Genomic DNA, 21,551 nt, shown 5'->3' with positions numbered 1-21,551 from the left:
GGTTTGAATTTTCTCAAGTTAGAAATGGTCGGCCATCAGAGTCATTAATTCTCTTGGAGAAGGTCATTTTCACTTGTTAAATATTAAAATATACCTTCACGCTCACGGGAGATTATTCGTTATCTCCTTCATTCATATTTTACCGACAATTAGGAGACAAAAAAGAAACTTTCTATGATGAAACACAACTGTTGACTGAAACGACCAGCATGCAACACCAGCATTCAAATGGAAAAATTTGATTACTTTTATTGTGTGAGGTGTCTGGTTTGAATTTGTTAAAATTTTTCCGTTTTCATTATCTAAAGTTTGGACGTTGATTGGAGTTATTTGAATGAAGATCAGCACGATTCGAATTATGCTAATGAGGGAAATACATTTTCTGTCTGTACGTGTACAACGAGTCAACGACATGTAAATAAAAGAAAAAAAGAAAACAGAATATCTTCTATCACAGTCTGCATATGGTGAAGACATGTAACCAGGGGCGTAGTCAAGCTGCTTTTTCATGCTGCTGGCAAGCTGCTTCAATAGCTTCATGCTGCTGGCAAGCTGGACCAATAAATAGCGAGATATACGAAAAAATTGAAGTTCAGTTCTATTGGTTTATTTTAACGGCAACTACTAGTTCCGAAAATCTTATTTTTCAAAACCAACATGAAAAACATTGTAAGTATTTTACTGTGGTTATTTATTTTGTTTGATTCACAATTTATTTCTTTTCCATTTTTTTATCATGAATTTCATTGTTTAATGTTCTTCCTCTAACATTAAAATATAAACTGTACAATTAATTTGATTAGTTTGAACTCATTATGCCTGTCCTTGGGCTGAGCATCTGTATCCTAGCCGTACAAATTCCGGCTGTTAGCTGGACGGCTCACATCCCATTCTACTATTTCGTTCCTCACTCCCCGCATCCGACGAATAATATTGCTGTAAGCCCTTCGTTCGCTTCAGAATCGTCAGCTGGCATTATTGAAAAATTTGAAATGACGGAACTACACAGAGAACTCTCACAAATAAGAATGGCAATTGCGCAACTAACAACCAAATCAGATTTGCATCATGCAATTCAAAATGCTGCGGAGAAAATTCTTTCCAATCTTCACATGATAACCACGAAATTTGGTAAAAAATTGGCCTAACATTTTTTATTTTTGAATTTTTTTATTTTTGAATATTTTTTTATTTTCATTTAGAAAATTTTTATTTTAGAAAAATTTTTATTATAGAAAATTTTTTATTTTAGAAAATTTTTTATTTTAGAAAATTAGAAATATCTTTATAGACAAAACATGTCTAAATAATGTTAAGTGCCCGAGAAGAATAGTTCTTATAAAATATCTTATAATATAAATTTTTTGATAAATTAACTTTTTTTTAAATTAGCGACCAAGTTGGAGATGGATGATATGAAAACTAAATTGCATCAAACAAGCTCGGCCGTAGAAGCAACAAATATTGAATTGAGTGGTAGGCTAAAATATTTTTAAAAGTACAATTTTCCTATCAAATTTTCTAAAAATTGTATTACTTTTCATATTAAAATTAAAAATGAACTATACTATTTTAGCGACCAAATTAGACTTGGATAACATGAACACGACTGTGGGAGGAATTGATTCCAATCTTTTGAGATTGACCCAAGCGTTCGGTCGGTGACAAACAATTTTTTAAAAATAGGATTCATTGTAAATCTTTCTTTACACAGAAGAAATCGATTTTACTAGTTTTATTTTTAGAGAACGAGACTGCCGTTGTGGACATTGGACATATGCCCACGTCCTGCACGGATCTCCAATCAATTGGCTATAAAATGAACGGAATCTTTCAGATCAAAGGAGCAAATAAAATTGAAAATGTTTATTGCGATTTTACCACTAACGCTCAAAGTATAAAAGATTCATTTTAACACTCGATATACCTTGTGTTACAGTTTTGAATTCAACAGATTTGCAGAAATGGATCGGATATGCCGACGTCAAATCAGCGCCCGTACATTTTTACGTTCAGAGAAATTCTTCATTTAACTCAATTGCAACGATTCCGTTTGATTTGGCGAGGGTAAACTTAGGAAATGCCATGAATTTGGCATCTGGAATATTTACTGCTCCGCGATCAGGAAGGTATTTCTTCTCGTTCACGGGGGTGGTGAATTTTCCAGCTACATCATCACATTCGTGGTTAGCAGTTGGGTTGTTTTTCACGAACGGACTTATCGGTCAGGGTCGGGTTGATGGGGCAAACACCGTTAATAACCAATTTAGTCCGTTGACCCTCCAATCAACGCTGAACTTGAAACAAGGTGATCAAGTCTGGGTGCACCTTGATAGCAAGACATCAGGGATGATATTGTATGACGACAATTACCACTTCACTCATTTTACGGGTTTCATGTTGGAGGAGGAAATTCTTGCATCCCTTTGAGATTTTGTTTTGAAAGATCCAACATGTATCCAACATGCACCAAGCGGTCATCGCATGAATAAACGAATAAATGCAAATAGAATTACTGAATACAAGAACAAATATTTTGAAGTTTCTAATATGAATTTTTCTTAGTCTTCAGCACACGAGCAGCTTTCTGTATCTTTTAAAGACTGATGTAAAAAAAGAAATACTTTGTCCTCAATATACCACTATTTTATTTTCACCAACAATAAAAATGAGTCTATTCCAACAACAATAATAGGTCAATACATGAGAAGAAAGTATATAGTTGCATCCACATCTAAAACTCCGATATACTTTGTTTCCATTGTAATAAAAACTCATCGGCATGAAATACCAAATGATATAACCGAGTCGAAATCAACTCTGCATGGTTTATGGCCTCATCAAATACAGGCCCGTCTGCAGATGGGAACTCTTCCATGCAATCGTAAAAGATTTCTTCGTCGTCCTCTTCCGTAATATGCTCTTCGGCTGTTTCTTCCACATCTTCCACGAGTGCCGTTAGCCTTTCCGTCATCGTCTTGACTGCTCGGATATCGTCCATGGTTTCAGCATTGTCTTTTTTGCATAACAAACCAATCTGTTGACGCAATTCCTCAATCAAGGGCAACGCCCAAGTGACTTGTTTCGGCTGTCGCATCTGTTGTTCAGCTAAGAGTTTCTCCAGTAATTCCAGTTGGTGTTTCCACGATTCCTTATCTTCATCGCTGATAGGGACACTGATTCTTCCTTTGTTTGTCCAAACATTTTTAACGTGTCTGACAAACTTAACCGTTTCTCTGTAAATTCCTGGTGTGACGTAAGCTAAAATCAGCCAACTGTCGACGGCACGGAAGAAATTAGCAGCCGCCGAATTCGTGTTGTACGGGGTGTGAATGAAAGTGGTTTCGTCGCCACGACAGGTCACTGATGGTTGGCCGTGCCACTCGATCGGTCGGCAGTCGCGGTAAGTGTCTTGATCCTGTTGCAACGGAGGAGGACAAGTGTCGATCGACGGTGAATGGGAAAACACTTTTGTCTGTCCCCGATGGCCGTAACAAACAATGGTGTCATCAAAGCAGTCAGTATCCGATGAAAAGGAATAACAATTTCCCATCACCGCGTCACGGTAATCTTTTCGGCCAGAGTAAAGTTGTGATGATAGTTCTACTATTGGTACTTCGTCAAATTGCTGATGGCTGCTTTCAGTTCTATCATCAGGTAGAGACATAAATTCGAGAATTGAATCAAGTAAGACGGCTGAAGCCATGGATGAGAGAACTTGACGGCCGGTCAAATGAGAAAAGAAATCGATCCAGCTGCCAGGGCGAGTTGCGCTAGAGGCCACATTTATAGGAGACTGAAGGATATCATCCGTTTGATTGAAATAATTGTTATGGTGACTATCATCCTCATTCTTCAATTGACATTTGTAGTTATAATTTGTATTGCTGTTTTCTACCATCAAGGTGGAGCGTCGTGATCTCCCTTTGGTAGAATTTCCCATGTCCAAATCGCGAATATCCGCCGTTGTCTTTATACGATCATGCAAGGATGGCTTCATCTCTACAGCCAGAGAAGCCTGGGAGATATTTAGCGCATTTGTATACATTAAGGGTCCGATTGGAAACGGCAAAGACGTCAACTCCTGCAATTGGAAAGGTATTTTAAATTGTTCCTTTGCCGACTCTATGGTGGCGTTAGCTGATGTTTGTGGATGTTGAATTTTCTGAGAAACGACATGCCACTTGAAATAATCGTCACGGAATAGCAGCAACGTTGCGGAGATTTGGGGATATTGTTTGTTAGCAGTCAACAGGGGCCAGATGAACGGGAAGCCGAGGTAATCTTTTTGTGTCACGATAGTGTCGTATTCTTTTGCCAAAATGTCTTCTTTTTGTTTAATTGCTTTATTTTCTTTGATTAAATCTTCCATATTTTTTCCCTTCAATCCTTTAACCATCTGCAAAGCGCCTTTTGCATCTTTGCGGTAAATATTCTCCAACGGAATAATAACACCACCTTTAGGGTCTATGACTTTTCCTTTGGCGTCGAATAATTCTTTTGCACCAGTCAGCTCTGGGATTGTCTGGCCAGATTCGTTGACGTAATCGCCACCTCTGTCGGTTGTCCGTTTAATTTTCAGAGTCGTTTTTGGGTTGTTGTTGAGATAAATGGCGTTTGGACGTTTTCGATTGTGATGATAGACTTCCATTTCAGATTTTGTTTTGTCGTATTTGATGTAAATAGAATTTCCTTGCATTTCACTGGTGAAAATGTGCCGAGTTTCACCCACAGGATTGATGCGGATTTTTCCATCGTTCTGGCCGCCTTCCGGAACTAACCAGTAGCCGGAAATTGCGGAAGGATTTTTAGACACCGTCAAATAGTAGCCAGGCCCATCGGCATGAATTAATTCGAAACTTGCACGCCCATCTTTAGGAACCACCCCTTTAATTGAAAAGGTGCCAACGGCCGTCTCTTTCATCAAACCAACAGGATCGTCTTTGAGCTGACTTAATTTTCCTGTGTCGGGGACTGGAACTCGACAAACGGTTGCCATTGATGTTTCCGATTTAGGACGAGGATTTCCCAATCCCGAACGACAACCGCTCGACCCAATCTCTCTGTCTGTAAAAACTTCGTTTTGTCGATTTCTGATTCGACTTTTGACATCTTCCATGGCCACCAGGCGATGCGATGCAACCGGTGTCTTGGGTAATTCTTGTGGTTTCTTAGTGCTCTGCTGATGTTTGATTGAAAACTGAAGGCCCAATTTGTCCTTTGGCAGAACTAATGAGCGTGTCTTCTGAATCTCTAAAAGTTTTTTGTCTGCAGGTCTTTGAAGATTTCCCAAGGAAGACTTCAAAATATCTTTCCGGATGATATCAAACGCCTGGCCAATGACGATCTCCATCTTTTCAGTGGTGAGTTTCAACTCGTTTGAATTTTCAAAATTTCCCGCGTCAAATTTATAGTTATAAGTCGGCTGCGGTTGCTGCCTTGCGCTCGCTCTCATCATGTTTCGACCAGTCTTGCTAAAAGATAGGCCATTAAGAAATGTTTCGTACGTAGCAAAGGATGAGCGACTCCCGCCGCTAGGTTCGAAATCGTCGTCGACTTCATTCATCATCATATAAGCTGTGAGACCAATTGATGCAGCTTGACCAATCGGCCCGTTATATATACTTGCGAACGTTGATTTTAAATTCTTCAATTTCAAATTGTCCAACATAGGAACAATCGCACCTAAACTTCTCGGAGTATTTTTGGCCATTTTGAACAATCCCGTACCCAATTCGGTCAAATCAGTAGGCCAACTGATGCCGCTGTCAACGCCTTCCATTAGCGCATTGTAAGTGCCAGGATTTTTCCAATCCCACTTCCATGGAGCCCATTTGCCGTCATTTTCTTCTCTACCCTTGTGGTAAGCCATGCCACCTGCTAGGCCATAAGTTGAACCTAAAAGCAGATTTTTGCCAACCGATCCGAACGTGTTGGCCAACTGATGAGCGCCTGCTACTGATCCGACAATGCCCAATCCGGTAGCAGCTCCTGTAAAAAGTGCATTATACGTACTCGGATCCTTCCAATTCCACTTGGCGACATTCCAACTCTTGTTTTGGGCAGCCCCCGAGACGTATGCGGCTGCAGCACCAACAGCTATTGCTTTCGAAACTCCGATAGCAGCAGCAGCCGAAGCTGCGGCATAAGGGAGCGTGGCTCCAGCAAGCGCACCGCCAGCAATGCCCATCCAAGTTTTCTTACTCCTCCAATTCCATTTTCGCGGATTCCAACGTTTGTTGGCGGATGCTCCTCCAATATAAGCACCAGCTAACGCCAAAGCACCAGCGACCAACAACGTTGTGAGAGCAAATTCTCCATCAGGATCTACCAGTGAGACTGGCGAATTGCCCACGTATTTGTATGGGCTAAAGTATTGTTCACGAGGATCCGGTTGATAGAACCGCCCAATATCCGGATCGTAGAGTCGGGCGTGGTAGTTGTAAAGTCCCGTTTCTTCGTCCCATTCTTGCCCGGTGTAACGATAGAAAATTTCAGCCGCCGGATCACTACAGTGGGAGCGCATTAATTGGCCGTAAGGAAGATAATCGTAAGCGGCCACCACTTGGCCATCTCGTAAGACCAACCGGATCGAGCCGATGTGATCAGTCCACACGCTGTGGAAAGCGCCGTTGCGAACGAAGCCGAGGAGTCCGCGAGGGCCGTAAATGTAAGACGTGGACACGACTACAGCCGCTGCATCTTTCAGTTCCGGAAGTAACGACGAACTCGTCGAGGAATAAGTAGTTCGTCGATCGAAAAGAACTTTACCTTCTGTGTCACGAACATAACGTGTTTCCTGTATCAGACTGCCATCTTTGGCCATCAGTCGCTTCTGAATTCTTTCACCGTGGGCGTCATAGGCGAATCGAACCGTTCGCCCATCTTTCAGATAAATGGCATTTGTTCTCATCGATGCACTGTTGTACTCGATCCGGTCGATGCCTTTGTGAAGCGCTTGGATGACGTTTCCACGGGTATCGTGAAGCATCGCTTTCTTCGCTTCCTTATCGTCGAGTTGACCCGGTCCTTCCACTTTGACAGACCGGATCTGATTTGCTTTGTCGTCACCGTAAAAAAATTCGTAGCGATTGAAACCCGTGTAGAATTTACGGTGGTTCCCATTGGCGTCGATGTCATACGAGGCTACATCAAACGGATGCTGACCCAAACCGTAAGTAAAATGCTGGTTCAGGATGCGGATGAAATCGGCCAAGTGTTTTGAATACTGAACCGGACGAAAGATTTCCATCAGTTTTGCATCTAACCATTCCGAGTTGTCTTTAACTTGTCCCAGAACATTGCGGTGGATTAAATCAGCTGTCTGCTTAATTTGATCGATTCCTGAGGTCAGTAATCCATCGTCGAAGCCTTTCCACTGGATAAATATTTTCTCAAAGTCTTCCAATTTTTGTATTTCATTCCGCTTTTGACCGATGTCGTTCAAAATCATCTTTTCGATGAGATATCGGTAAGGTGTGACGTCATTTTGAGTGGAATTAGCAACTGCCGCAACAAGACGAGTGTTTAATTCTTGACTTTTCACCAAAGATGTTACGCCTGGGTTGGCAACGGCTGTCGACCAGTCGGATTTCCGCTGATCTGTAAAGATGAATCCAGCTTCTTCCAGTTTCTTCCAAATGTCACGTGATTGTTGCTTGCTCAGAACCGTCAGTTCAGCCAATGTGTCTGGCTGGAACGGAACGGCTACCTTTTCAGTCTCTTCTGTAAAATATTTGGCTTTGACAAGTTCCCGGTGGTTTCCGTAAGAATATCGGTGGCCATAGACTCGAGGCATCCGCTTTTGAGCCAAAACTTTGGCCAGTTGTTGGCCAGTTCGTCCTCCGCAAATCAAGGGCATCCATGATTTATTCTGTTTGTCAATAATTGGGTAATAGTCTTTGAGAGGTCGCCCTGTTTTGGTCATGTAACCATTTCTTTTAAGAGCATTAAGACAAACTTCGCCTGTAGAGGTGCTGGTATTTAATAAGAGTTTTGAATTATCAGACACTTGAAACCAACGCCAGTCCGCGTTGGGTGACCACGTAGCGTTAAATGTAGTCTGCGTAACATATCCATCACCTGATCCGCCTCGGCCGTAACCACCGTCCGTGTATGACACCAATTCTGTAAGGAAAGGATCAGAAATCTGTTCTAGGAAGCCAGGTGAATTGTAATTAAAAGTTCGATTGAAATTGTGTTGGCTTCCAGGTAGAACGTATTCACTGGCCAATTGCCCACTTCCGTGGTAACTGAAACGAACAATTTCACCAAACTGGCCATCCAAACTCAATCCGGTCAGTTGTCCAAGTTTATTGTAATGATGTTCCAGTTTGATGGCCAGATTATTGTCGCCATTGACTGATGGATATTGAATAGTCCGTAATCTATTACTGTGTGAATAGTAGGTCCTGTGGACTTCTGAATCGAACTGCTCATCGGATACGATTCGTCTGGATTTCAGGAGACGGTCTTGTTCGTCCCAGCGCATCTCTTCCACTACATTGTAATCGATATTGTGCGTCACAAAGGTGGCGTTACGTTCACCTCTCGAGAAGGAAAGATCATAATGTCGTTCTTCCGCTTCTGTTCGATCAATCAATTGGTAATCTTTGACGTTTGCTAGCGTTCCCTCGGCTAAAGATTTTTGGAATTTTTCGCGAGACATTGGCATCTGCTCCAAAAATCCTGTCCGGCTGACAGATTTTTCGCCATTGTCGTATTCATAAAAGACAACGCTGTCGATTTCGTCGGATTCTTCTGAACTGAAGTGTACCTGTAAACGGATTTGTCCGGCTCGATTGTAATAGTACTCAAAAGTACCAGTATCCGGCGTCGTTTTCCAACTAAGTCGACCGGCATTGTCGTACGTCATATAAGTGCCCATAGTTTTCTGCCAATTAATCTCATCCGGTGACAGTTGCTGACCGCTCATTTCCGTATTCGTCATAGGCCATAAAGGACCGGATTTCAAAAACGTATCAGCACGATCGTGATAAATGGGCGGAAGGATTTTTATCAGCTGATTTTTGGAATTGTATTCGTAAGTGCTCAGCAGGTGGTTGTAACCAGGCACGTAGATGTAAAGAGCCACTCTGTTTTCTTGACTATCAAAGACGGCAACCCTTTTAGTTCCATTCGGCATTTCTTCCATTTTATGCCGGAAGCCTTTACTCGTCGGGAAATGATTGTCGATGACATCAATTTTATCTTTATTGCTCACCCATGTCCGGAATTTCTTGGCGTATCGTCCATTGACGGTGAAATCCAGGCCAGGCTGCCCTTCCACTCGTTTTTCATTCAGCGGATTAGTTTCATATTCTGTGCGAGAGTAAGGGACTCCTCCGTCAAATGGATTCAAACGATCTACTTCACCTTGAAGACGATGGGTTTGCCAAACTGAAAGTGGATTAGCCGGATCGATGGGTCCGCTGACAAAATCAGAGTAATATGCCAACAGCGCACTTCCGGGCTTCCGGTCATCCATTGTGATTCTTGTTATTTTTGACGTTATAGCGGACCGACCTAACGCGTCGTAAAGAGTCTGCGACACAAGGACGGATCTATCCGACTCCAACTGGATTGTTTGCATCTTCTCGCCCCATTCGTTCATGTATTCCATCTCGGTACGTGGATTTCCCATGAAAATGCAATCCTCGACGAAGGTGTTTCCTTGAGCCTCAAAAGCGAAAAAAGTCCATGGATTTTTAGCGGATAAAGAAGCAACTAGACGGTCTAGAAGAAGGACACTGTCGATCCAGATGAAGAAACGACCTCCTTCGGTCATCATAATAATTTCGCCGCTATTGGGTAAATCGGTCACGGTGGTGTGGGGTGCGTCCGGCTGGACTTGAAACGTCAATGTACTGGATGTCTTTGGAGATTTTCGGGCAAATTGAACTTGTCCACCTGCCATTTTCCACGTCATGGATGAGGTCGGAGAAATCAGCGAATAATAACAGCGGATAGCTGCCGACGACGATTCCGCACCAAACAGAATGGAAGGATCAACACTGAGGAGTTGATGAGATTGTTGATGATTGTGCCACAGTCGAGCCGGAGCTGTCGTCCAGACCGACGAATCATTAGATGAATCATTCCAGCGGTTCCGCCAAGCGTAAGAGTCGAAAATTTCGTACAGTCCGCCATTCTCCGGATAGAAAACGGTGCGACTCCGTTTAGCTCCGGTGACGATTGATCCATTTGGCGTGGGGATTAAACGACCGGTGTAACTAGATGTTGCCACTTGCTCCAGTTGTTGCTGTCCACTGACAGTCACGTCCGTTACAATTGCCATTTCACGGCCACGGTAGCAAACGGTTCGACTGATGGAACCACTAGAGCCAATCACGGAGATGGGTCGGCCGTTATCTGAGTCGTAAACTGTCGCTTTAAAGTCGTGCACCATTGGTGTGAATCTCACGTGATCCACATCAAGGCCGGATGTCCGGCCGTCTTGTTTGGCATCAACCTTTAATGTGATGGTGAACTGAGGTATTGTTGTTGCATTTTTTCCACTGTTATCGACTATACTGTCGATAAAAAGACGCTTGACAATATCGAAATCGATCAGTAATTCAATGTAGGACCAATCACCGACCTTGCGCATGATTCGTCCCAACAGGCCAACAATTTCTTCGTGCGTTTCTTTAACGCTGATGGTGGCTTTCAAATGGCCCGTGATTTTATCCACTTCAGTCGTACTGGCCACTCCGTCAGATGGGCGAACCCAGCAAGACGCAAGATACGTTGATTGTTGAATAGTCGGGTGGAACGTTCCTTCTAGCAGCGGCTGGTCGTCGGTTAACCGTAAGAAGTTGGCCCCAGTAAGCGCAAATCCTCTTTTCACCACGTTGGGTTCAAAATATACCCAACGGGAGTTGACTTCATAAGATTCAAATCCAAAGTAGGACACCATTTGATCGGTTAAATTAAATGGTGTGAAATCGCTGACAATCCGCTCCTTTTTGTTGTCCCACAAAACGCTGTTGCTCGTCTTCGATTGATCTTCAGATTCGTTCTGGGTTTTCTTTTCATTTTTAACTGAATTTTTGTCTGCGTCAAACAATTCTATTCCAGTTCGATTCCAACCGGAAGGGCCTCCGTCGTTTGTCCAGGTTTGCTGGATCCATCCGGCCAATTTCTGATCGTTTCCGGGGATGATTGTTACAGTCACGTTACCCTTGGCGTTATTTTTCCACTGATAGCCAGTCATGCGCGTCAGACTAGCATCACTGTTGCTCAGCTTTACTTGATTAACAGTGCTCCGTTTGACGGGCTTGTACATATTGGGGTTGATTGAACGCAAGGATCGCGCCAAGAATTTCATCTTCTCCGGAGTTGAAGTGTCTCGATTGGATTTAATGGCCAGTGTTGTCATCCGTTCATAAGAGCTGCTTTCACTCAAGAGCTCTTCGTTCGGGAAAGTTTGAACTTTTCCAAATTTGAGTCCTCCTTCCGAAAAGAGGACGACTTCCGTACTGTTATCTCGCGTTCCATAGGCCAAGTACACTGGATGACGATTGACGACCCGATCCTGAGGACTAATTTCTAACCGGTGCAGTAGCGGGCCAATTTTATGATTTGGTTTCATAGGATCCTGTGCGTAGAGCGTAAAGTTCCTTGAAGTTTTCGATTCCTTTTCTTTGTCGTCGGTAACCAAATCTTCTAAGACAAATGATTTACCCAAAGGAATTAAATTGGGAGGAATTTTATTTGTTTCTTTGGACGTCTCTTGTTTTTTAGTTTCCTGTAGCTGCCAGTCATCACCCGTCATTCGTATAAATGTTCCGCTTCCAGCGTGAAATCCCTCTTGAGTCAACAATGTCCGATGTACGGACCAATCGACCAAGAAGGACTGATCAAATATCTTTTGAAAATCTTTTCTCGCATTCAATTCTTTCAAAATATCTTCCATTTTGGGAGAGGATTTCGAAGCTTTTCTAACGTCCGCTAAAAGTTTTCCTGATACATTGACGACTTTCGCTCGAAAGAAACCGCTTTTCGTAACGTAATAACCCAATGTAAATTTAGTACCATCACCACCGTCTAATTCGCTTCTTATTTTGAGAATATCTTGGCCTTTGACGTTGAATTCTTTGCGGCGGGCAACGTTGTAAGTGGCGTCCAGCAGATACAAACGAGTTTGCAACATCAATTGTTGCTGACTGCTCAGGTGTAACGAACTAAGAGCAATGGCGTTGCTCGACAATTGCAAGAGGTCTTTTTTGAGAATGTCGTTCAATATTTTCTCCGGATCGGTTGGCAATTGGAATTTTTTGACAATGGCCGATCCACCGCTCAGCAAGCCGGGCAATTCTTCAATCACGCGCATCTGCCATTGTCTTTTCGATCCGTCTGGATGGCAAATAAAAAGACTTCTGTCGTCGTAACCGACGATTAAATGACCCAGCATTTCGAAACGGACGACTTCCCGCCCGGACGGTAATTTCAAACGATGTTCAGTCCATTTAGAACGATTGGGAGATAATTGAAATATTTGAATGACGTCTGTCGATTTACCGTTGATTGTGGCGACACCTGCCTCGGTGAAATGGATCTGCGCATCGGGATTAAACCAATAGCAGGTGGGATCCTTGGACCATTTTCTCTCTCCCTTCTCACTGCTATGATGAAACAAACAACTTTTTTGTGTTTTCACTTTTTCATATTCCAGTGTGACGACGCAAAAGTCTTCAAAGGATCGTACGCCATAGGAAACGACTTTACCTTCCGCCTGGGTTTCTGCTGGTATGGGCGACAGTTCCGCAGATGTTCGTAGGGAATCAGCGTCCAGAATTTTCACTTGAATCTTGTCGGGTAATTGACGCTGTCGGAACACCATGACCGCATAATCTTGACTGTAGTCAACAGCTGGGCGCTCATCAACCGGATGCGCTACAGATGAATGCGGATCTGGTATTTCAATTTCTGGAGCAGTGTCGTATTGAAAATGAGCCTTTAATCCGCTGGGCAATTGGATTTCTCTTAGCAATCGTCCCGCAACTGATGGATCCTCTTCTTGATAACTGAACTGAAAAATGGATTCACGTAGTTCCGCTTGTATCGGCTGCTCGATGGCGGTCAACAATCGTTTACCTTTTTCGTCCGTTTGATATTTGAATTCTAGCCTTTGCTTGTAATCTTCGGTTTCAATGTCGCAACCCGCTAGGAAATGAGACTCTCTCAACGACACCGGGAAGATCAGTGAAGTGCTCTGGTTATTTCGAGAATCAAACGGGTGATCAAATAATTTGTATTCCTTAGGTCCTTTTAAATTGTAGTTAAATGTGACTGTCGTTGATGATTCGACGCTGATCTGTTTCAACCGGATGGCCGCCGTCCAGCTAGATACAGGATCGGAACTTTTATAATCTTCAGAATCAATGTCGTAATGATAGATAATCGATCGACCGGTAGCTTTCACCTGGCGCTTCATTAAATACCAGGCGACTGGAACTCGTTTCAAGGATTTCACATCTTTTCCAGGTCCTCGCCATAGAGGCCAGTTCAGATTCCAGCGAATGGCTTCTTTCGCCCCTTTACCGGTGGATCCAAAAATTAATGTTTCCTTTTCAGTGCCGACAGTCCATCGTTGTTCTGTTTGATGGAATTCGATTGCCCATTTAGGCTGAAAAGGCTCGCTAAAAAGTTTGACCTCACTGCTACCCTGCTGGCCTTCGGGAACGACAAGTTTCAGTTGTAACGACACCCCGTCCACCATCAAATAAAATGCCGCATCCTCCAGGAAAATGCTATCCCGATAATCCACCGTAATGTAATTTTCCGGCATCGAAACTGTCCAGCCTAAACCAACAAGATTGGAGTTGGAGGATTGTTGACTGTTGTACGATAGCGAAATTCGATGCGGAATAGGATCGGAGTGACTCGGTTCAAAAACGGGTAGCGGGAAATGCACGGAACCGCTTACGGGATCGGCAACGTCCGGAATCGACACCGGTTCCGCCCATTGCTCTGTCCATCTCATCAGAGGCTTCTCCGAAACCGGAGTTGTCCTTGTCACTTGCGGCGGCATCTTTACCTGAGACTTGCTCTTGTCAACAGCAGGAGTCTTTTTGACAGGATTAGTTTTGTTAGAAGATTTTTTCGGCGGTGGCTGAATTTTCTTGGCCAATAATTTCCCCATGTAAAGTTTTTTGTTTTCGTCAACTGTCAGCAAGATGGATTCTTTCTTTAAACCATTTGTTACCGATCTTGTAGCTCCAACTACAGTGGCGAAACGGTGCGGAATTGCTATTTGAGACATCGGGTCCAGAAGAGTTTCCCAAATCAAAGCAACGGGATCGAAGCCGAGCACCGTCAATCCTTTCGGACCAGTAAAGAGGAGGTCATCACGGCCGTCACCATTTGTGTCGACTAATTTAATTGATTCGTCATATTCTGGTATCCAGCCGTTGGCATCAGTAAAACCAGCGTGATAATGGACGAAATTGTAGTCCTGGATCACAGCCGCTGAGGTGGTTTTGTTATTCCGCTGATACACGAACAGTCCGTGCCGATTGAATTGGACAACGTCAAGATAAGGCTGGCCGGTCAAATCGACAAAGAAGAATCGTTCCTTTAATCCGGAAGTCCATGGGCCGTCTACAAGTGACACTTTGGCAATTTGCGGAAGAGCAAAATTTTCATCAAAGGTGTACATTTCCAATTGATTTTCCGTCCTCAATATAATGCTGTCTTGTCCGTTACGCTTGATATCGGCCGTGTACAGTTCAATTGCTCCGGATATCCTGGTAAGGGTGTCGGTGGAAATCTTGCTTTTCTGTAAGGGGAAAAGCGGTTGCGGTTTTCGTGACGTCAATCGATCCTTGGCTGCCGCATAAAATTGAACTACAGTTTCCGATTCTTGTTCTTTCTTTTGGCGACTCAAGACTCCAACCAACCGAGTATTGCGATAGAATCGGCCGATTAAAATGAGTGACTGGTCTGGGTTATTCCATCCGTACAAATCGCGAAAGGTGGTATCGCTAGTCAATCCTTGAAGTGGTCCTGATTGAGTTGATGTTCTGTTCTTATCTTGAGGATCAAACCGGTAGAAGCCCAGACCGTCTTCGTTACGGAGGACAATTCCGTCGCTGCCGTCATCCAACATGGTGTCGGTGACTAGCCAAGGGTAAGCTCGCAAAGGATAAGATGTCCTTTGGCCGTCTTTGAAAATCTGGTGGTTCCAGAGTAGAGTCCATCCTGTCGGATTATTTCGGTTCGTTGAGCTGCTTCTGCTGGTGCTGGTAGTTGATACATTGAATGCCACCAGATTGGCACCGTGACGTACATAGATACGCACGATACTTTTATCGCCAGTTAGTTTTGAATCAATTGCAAGAATATCGTCAACATTTCCGGAGAATGGACTACCTAGCAACAATTGTCCAATCTCAGAAACTGGCTGAAATTCAAGAGTCATTTCGATTATTGTTGTCTTCTTTGTGTTCCTGTTTTGATAAAAATTATTTCAAATTTTTGTCATTTAAATTCGTTCCAATTGGACATGATCTTGTGGACGATTCGTGCATTCCTAATTTCAATAAACAGTAACGTATTATGCTGGAATGTAAAATATTTAAAAATTAATAATGTTTTAAATTACCCGGTGCTTTTGCATTTGTTACCAACCATCACCAGTTCACCGTCTCTATCTTCTATCTGAGGTAATCAAAAGTAGAATCCACCAATTGAAATGAAAGCGAATGAAAGTGAATGAAAGCGAATGAAAGAAATTATTGTGTTGACTTACCGTGTATGCTCCTTCACACTTCACCAAAGCGGTTCACGTTCTGAAAATTGATTATTGGTACTTTGACAATATTCACGTATAAAATATAGTGATTTGAGGGATTTGAAGTGCAAGTATAACAGCGAGTCAACGCCGACTTTCTAACTTCTTTGACGCGTCTTCAACAAAGTGCGTGGTTGTATAAAAGTCCAAGTCACCAGTGTTATCATCATGTTTAAGTAAATATTTGTGTAAGGAAGTTTATATCGAGTTTATGTTATGGGGATGTATAATATAAACCATTCAACAGTTCACTAGTACTTGGAGACCATTTTATATCTTGCTGCTTGCCCTTTACGGTCAATATTTGTTCAGTGTGTCGATTTAAACATGTTATTCTGTTGCTTTTACGTGTCATTTTTTTAAACTATTGGGCATTGGCGTATGTCTGAAACTGAATAGGGACTCGATATATGTTGCTGAGACTTGAGTTTCTCCACAACTTTGGCTTTGCATGTGTAAGTGTGTTGACTTCGCAGGATTAGCAATTAGCAGTCCAGCCGAGTTCAGTCGAGTCCAGCGGGAAGAGCGAGCAGTGTTGTAGTAATTTAATATTCATGTGAGGTTATTTTGCTTGTTGATAAAATTTTTGTGGGTCGAAGCAGAACCCTTCCAGACATACAAACAAATATTCTAGTCGTTTTAAGTTACTCCGCGAGCAAATAAGATAAACAAAACCGAAAGATTATTTTACAAATCACGAATCGCCACGAATGTTACACCAAAATCAATGTGTTCATGAAGTGTTTGAACTAACTTTCTAACGGCAGCCACATCATTGCTGACGGCAGATTGCTCTTGTTGGGGCTGTTTGTTGCTGCTGAATGCCCCAATCCGCCGACCCAAGACTTTTGATAAACTATATGGCTGCTGTTGCTCTGTCGGCTGCTTTTGAGACTTATTCCGGAATCCACGACAGATTTATTACGTATCGAGCTCTTTAATAGATTTGGAATAGCCAGTCTACTGACTTGTTCAATGCAACAATACATGACAAGCTCAACAAACACTTCCAAATCACATCTACACTTTATAAATAGAAACAAATTTTTCTTTGCATACAAAAAGTGTTTTATTAAAAATTATCATCCTCTAAGCATTAGGATCGAATTAACTCTCTTAATACATTTCCCTTAAGTCTAAATCTAACAAAAAATCATGGGTGAATTATTACGTCGTTTTGTGCATGGATGACAATTCAGCACCCATTCAAAGGCTCATATCCTCCTCTTCCAACAGGAAACCCGTGAAATGAGTGTAGAATCTATCAAACAATTTCACCCCTGTTGAAATTGTATCAATCTCCAACCAGACTTTTTGGCCTGATTTCAAGTAGAGGATCGATTGGAGGGTCAACGGACTTGATTGGTCTTTGAAGGTGTGCTGCTCACTGACCCAAGCATTTCCGACAGAAGTCCCGTCCAACAGTAGGCGAACTCCTAAAGTTTTAGAAGTCGATGCAAGTGGAAACTCTGCCAGTCCTGTGAATGAGAAAAAGTAAAATCCCGTTCGAGGTGCTGTAAATTTCCCTGTCAATAAGTCCATGCCCTTTCCCACGTTTATCCGCGCTTCTTTGAACGGAAGAGGAGTTTTCTCTTTGGTGAACGCAGCACTCATTTTCGCGTAGAAATGGACTTGCGCTGATTTAACGTTGGAAAATCCGATCCATGTCTGAAAACCTGTTTAGTGTTTGACGACAGTAACATACATAGTATATAAGTTGTTTAAGGCTTGTACAGCAACGCAATAAAAATAATAATAAAATATGGTAATATTTATACCTTTTTCGCTGCCAAGCCGTTTATTAAAATCGCAGAAGACAGTTTGAACTTTTTTATTTGCCACTATGGAATAAATTCCGTTCATGGTGTTGCCAATTCGCCATAGGTCATCACACGACGTCGGCATTCCTTCAACTTTCACTTTTCCGGTACATTCCAATCTTCCCAGCGTGTGCTGACCCGATCCTTGGGAGGTTCCACCAAAGTTTAAGCGCGTCATTGGGAGATCCTGTTTACTTTCAATTACTCCTACCACGTTGAAAATATGATTATTGTAATGTGAAAATGGCGATATAAAGGACAGACTAAATATAAAGTATTAATAAAGTCCCATCCATATCATACCAATGGCTTGAATACGTAGACTACCGTCACAGTTAGCCATTCCGGTAGATGAAAATGTTTTCTTATTTCCATTTTTATCATTCCACCAGGAATATGAGACATCTTTATTTATTAAGGGAGCGTTGCTGCAATCGTACTGTAGAGAAGTACATCAGCAATCAATTAAAATTAAGCATTCAGTCAACATTTACATTAAAAAAATAACCTACTATAATAGTTTGACTGCAATTATTTGACAATCCCACCAAGGCTGCAATTTGCTTTTCAGTTGCGTAATAATTGATTTTCCTGGAATAGCACCCAGGATCAGAGCATTTCCCCACGTCTATTTTAAGTTCACTGTCATGCAAAACTGAAGTCGAGCCTGTAGTGTTAAAAAAAAATATGCTTTTATTTATTGCTGTTTGATATGGTTAATTAGTAGTATTCACCGGTTGTCATGTTACAATAGACATTGATGGCATTGTCTCCTACTCCTTGGCCGTCGGGGTCTATCCAATACATGCCGGAATCCAGCAAAGGATTTGTTGCAAATACCTCTCCGCATGTCCTAGGGGCAGCATTTCTTTTGTAATGTTCATTCGTTTCAACATTTCTCGAAATGCCCTTCTGTGATGCGAACTTTTTGTCCCGTTCGCTCTTTATCAAAGCAGTGAAAATCGATTCTTGGTGGTTAACTTGGGCTTCTAGACGAGCCACTTTTGTTTCCAAATTAACCACTTTGGCTTCCAAATCTTCTTTGATTTTTATCTTGAAAATAGTTGAAAATATGTTCATTTTTTAAATGAAAACAAATAGATAAATGGGTTTGCAGTAATGAACTTACATAATTTTTTTCAAGTTGCAAAACTTTGTCTTCCAAATATGCTCCCGTTGTTAAACAAGTGAACCGAGCCAAAAGAAGAAAAAACAATTGAATAACTGTTACGCTGGTAAAGAGAGTCATTGTTTGGTTCTTCACTCGCGGACCAACAAACAGTCACGAACTCACGATGAGCGTTTACAGCGGAATAAGTTATTTCAAATTTTGAGATAAATAAATTTTGAACTCTGACTTCCTATCGTTTTACGGCGGGAAATGTGAAGCCGTGTGTAGCTGATCTAGGGAACCAAGTCCAAAATCCAAAAGTTATCTGAAAATATTTATTTCTAAGAAAATCCATATTCGCCCGTTTTTAATAAATTAGACATTCGTATACAGTATATATCGTGCACTTAAAATGGATCCTTTGGCTACTATACCTTCGTTTGCGTCCCTACAAGTGCAAACACATTCAAGTCGATGTGCCGGTATAATACATGAATGCCAGTGTCTTTTAACTTAGGTTATTGCTTGTAATCCCTTAATTAAGTTCAACTCCCGTCTTGATGACAACTGAGACAACACAGTGAACACACCACACGAACCGCAGTAAAGAACTTGGCGGCTACGCGCGGTTCGATTTCGAATTCAACAACAAACTGCAGAAGACACTGCTGTCTGGCTGTCTGCTACAAGAGCTGTCTGCTAGACTCATTCTTTAGAACTGTGTGTGTGGCTGTGTGCACTGTGCAACGAGAGAAAGTTATTTTTTAAAATTTTGGGAAACTACAAAAATGTCTAATTGTGCTTTTGTATCTCGTGTTTTCCTAATTCCCTTTGCTGGATTAAAAAAAGGAAAAGTTCTAGTTGAGCACATTAGACTCACCTCATCAATTACGAAACGAAATTTATATCAGATTCCCACCGGCTTATTGCATCAACTGACAGTGCTACCCACCAATAATGCCTGCCTTTCACTGAGAGCTTTAAAACATACTTCTAAATTTTCAAGGGGAAAAGGAGAGAAAGCTGCCGATGAAGATGAGGAAGATGATGAAGATACATCATCAACAGATATTTCAGTATGAAAATATTATGTTAACAACTGACATTATTTCCTTATTTATTGAATTTTGAAGGCACTGGATTCAGATATTCTTTCTGATGTGGATGACAAAGATATAAAAATAGTAAAGAAGAAACTGAATTCGTTGAGACTGGACACCCTTCTTAAAGCAGGGCTTGGGATTGCCAAGAAGTAATTTTATTAGAAACACAACCTATACATTGAAAGCTAATTTTATCTTCGAACCCCAATGCCATCTAGTAAAATAGATACTGCCTTCTATGAGAGTAAAATTAGAGTGAATGGAGATAAACTACTGAAGAAAAGCAAACGAGTAAGAAATTATACTGTCAAATTATACTGTGTCTTTGTTAAACCAATCTTTATCTCAATTAACAGTTGGAAATTGGAGATGAAGTTGACTTGATTAAAGGGCCTAATGTGATGAATCCTGCGTTTCTAGACGTGGGACGAGTTATAATACTAAAAGCGGATTACACTCCTGACTTGGAAAAGGTCTTAGTTTTGCTGAAGAGATACCGATCGCTTACAATTGAAAATTACGCCAATCCTTATAAATCAGGCGCTGAATAACGTGAGTTGATATTGTATTTAATATAGATCCAATAAATGTAATCAGATTATTCAAAATGAAATGTTTTGTGATTTATGGTATTTCCGGAGTATCCTGACATCAGTCTACGCTTGTCTGTAAACGGACTAGGTCGATCTCTGTTGTAGAAACGTTTTTCGATCACTAGGTCGAAAAACCTAGATAGTTTAACAGAGGAACTAGAACCGGGAGCCATTGCTTTTGCTGTGGTGCAGTCCTGTAAGAGTCCGTGAAATGTTAATCTTATTGGAATAAGAAGCCGTTTAACTGTAACTTACTACGAAAATTTCACCAGCACCACATTCCTCGGCGATGGGAGATAACCTTCGATTAAAGTGAGTTCTCACTTCCTCAGCCAAGTCAAGCTTAGTTCCAACAACTAGTATGGGAATCTACATAAATATTTTAGTAAAAATGAAGGTTGTAAATTCTGAAAAATATCAGTATTTAGTCCACAATATATTTTAGACCTGTGATGAACCGATGAACTGTTCTGGATCATATTCATCAATATCTTGATTCCTTGAAGGATTCACTGTCCTCACAGATGACAAAGTATTTCCATTGCATTCTTTGGTTAAAACCTCAGCAAGCCATTTTCTCAAATTACCTTCTGATTTACGGTTTGTCAGATCATGGACTAAAATTATGCCTTCAAAAGAAATTAAGTAAAAGTTTAGAAAATTTAGTTTAGTTTACTTGGCAGTTTATGTTTAACCAACTCACCGTGAGCAGGTGTGTAAAATACAGATCTTGTGTTCTTGTGGCCAGAACTTCCTCCAACATCCCAGAGTTCCACAAAAAACGTCTTCTGGGCCGAAGTACCCTCACGATATTCATGTAGTTTCACATCAACTGAGCAGCCAATTGTCCATGTTGGATTGATTATTGGTTCTCCATGACAGAGAGTGTGGATCAACGACGTTTTCCCCACACCAGAATCTCCAATAACTATGATTCGTACTTTATCAATATCGATGGAGGCCATTAAATTACTATTTTAGTATTTGAGTAATTTTTTTAATTAGATTTTTACAACATTAAAAAGACTTCTCAAGCAAGTTTTATTTTTTCAAAGTATAATGCTGTTGACGACAGCTTTGTGTTTGTCAACATCTCGCCACCTAGTGATTGTAGTTTGAACTCTAAAA

At 41.5% G+C, this 21,551-nt stretch overlaps 5 protein-coding genes across 8 annotated transcripts; 2 read left to right on the top strand and 3 right to left on the bottom strand.

Annotated features, from left to right (window-relative positions):
• Positions 1 to 451: 451 nt before the first annotated feature.
• LOC124205886 lies at positions 452 to 2,669 on the top strand. 2 transcript variants are annotated; one of them, XM_046603449.1, is made up of 6 exons: positions 452 to 669; positions 804 to 1,131; positions 1,393 to 1,476; positions 1,577 to 1,657; positions 1,746 to 1,895; positions 1,955 to 2,669. In XM_046603449.1, exons 1-6 carry the CDS (start codon positions 658 to 660, stop codon positions 2,428 to 2,430), a joined length of 1,131 nt encoding a protein of 376 aa, XP_046459405.1. In that variant the 5' UTR covers positions 452 to 657; the 3' UTR covers positions 2,431 to 2,669. The 2 variants fall into 2 exon arrangements, with proteins under 2 accessions (XP_046459405.1, XP_046459403.1); XM_046603447.1 differs by having other exon boundaries at positions 590 to 669; positions 1,734 to 1,895; positions 1,955 to 2,668.
• Positions 2,631 to 15,932, bottom strand: LOC124205884. Of its 2 annotated transcripts, none has more exons than XM_046603443.1 (3): positions 15,755 to 15,932; positions 15,608 to 15,663; positions 2,631 to 15,535 (listed from the first exon to the last, which is right to left on the bottom strand). In XM_046603443.1, the coding sequence occupies exon 3, from the start codon at positions 15,422 to 15,424 to the stop codon at positions 2,735 to 2,737; it is 12,690 nt and encodes a 4,229-aa protein (XP_046459399.1). In that variant the 5' UTR covers positions 15,425 to 15,535; positions 15,608 to 15,663; positions 15,755 to 15,932; the 3' UTR covers positions 2,631 to 2,734. The 2 variants fall into 2 exon arrangements, with proteins under 2 accessions (XP_046459399.1, XP_046459400.1); XM_046603444.1 differs by having other exon boundaries at positions 15,608 to 15,659.
• A 786-nt stretch (positions 15,933 to 16,718) lies between these two features.
• On the bottom strand, positions 16,719 to 19,377 carry LOC124205885. Of its 2 annotated transcripts, XM_046603446.1 has the most exons (7): positions 19,162 to 19,377; positions 18,746 to 19,020; positions 18,351 to 18,669; positions 18,129 to 18,283; positions 17,920 to 18,055; positions 17,575 to 17,823; positions 16,719 to 17,472 (listed from the first exon to the last, which is right to left on the bottom strand). In XM_046603446.1, exons 2-7 carry the CDS (start codon positions 18,863 to 18,865, stop codon positions 17,003 to 17,005), a joined length of 1,449 nt encoding a protein of 482 aa, XP_046459402.1. In that variant the 5' UTR covers positions 18,866 to 19,020; positions 19,162 to 19,377; the 3' UTR covers positions 16,719 to 17,002. The 2 variants fall into 2 exon arrangements, with proteins under 2 accessions (XP_046459402.1, XP_046459401.1); XM_046603445.1 differs by having other exon boundaries at positions 18,746 to 19,327.
• A 5-nt stretch (positions 19,378 to 19,382) lies between these two features.
• Positions 19,383 to 20,438, top strand: LOC124205889 (mitochondrial transcription rescue factor 1-like). The gene is made up of 4 exons (XM_046603452.1): positions 19,383 to 19,803; positions 19,861 to 19,979; positions 20,049 to 20,121; positions 20,187 to 20,438. Exons 1-4 carry the CDS (start codon positions 19,516 to 19,518, stop codon positions 20,379 to 20,381), a joined length of 675 nt encoding a protein of 224 aa, XP_046459408.1. The 5' UTR covers positions 19,383 to 19,515; the 3' UTR covers positions 20,382 to 20,438.
• On the bottom strand, positions 20,379 to 21,511 carry LOC124205887 (rab-like protein 3). Its single transcript, XM_046603450.1, has 4 exons — positions 21,127 to 21,511; positions 20,871 to 21,052; positions 20,679 to 20,792; positions 20,379 to 20,617 (listed from the first exon to the last, which is right to left on the bottom strand). The coding sequence occupies exons 1-4, from the start codon at positions 21,386 to 21,388 to the stop codon at positions 20,429 to 20,431; spliced, it is 747 nt and encodes a 248-aa protein (XP_046459406.1). The 5' UTR covers positions 21,389 to 21,511; the 3' UTR covers positions 20,379 to 20,428.
• Between the last annotated feature and the right edge of the window lie 40 nt (positions 21,512 to 21,551).

Source organism: Daphnia pulex, chromosome 10 (assembly GCF_021134715.1).
Source record: "Daphnia pulex isolate KAP4 chromosome 10, ASM2113471v1".
Lineage (NCBI taxonomy): Eukaryota > Metazoa > Arthropoda > Branchiopoda > Diplostraca > Daphniidae > Daphnia > Daphnia pulex.
This window is presented reverse-complemented; position numbering and strand designations above follow the sequence as displayed.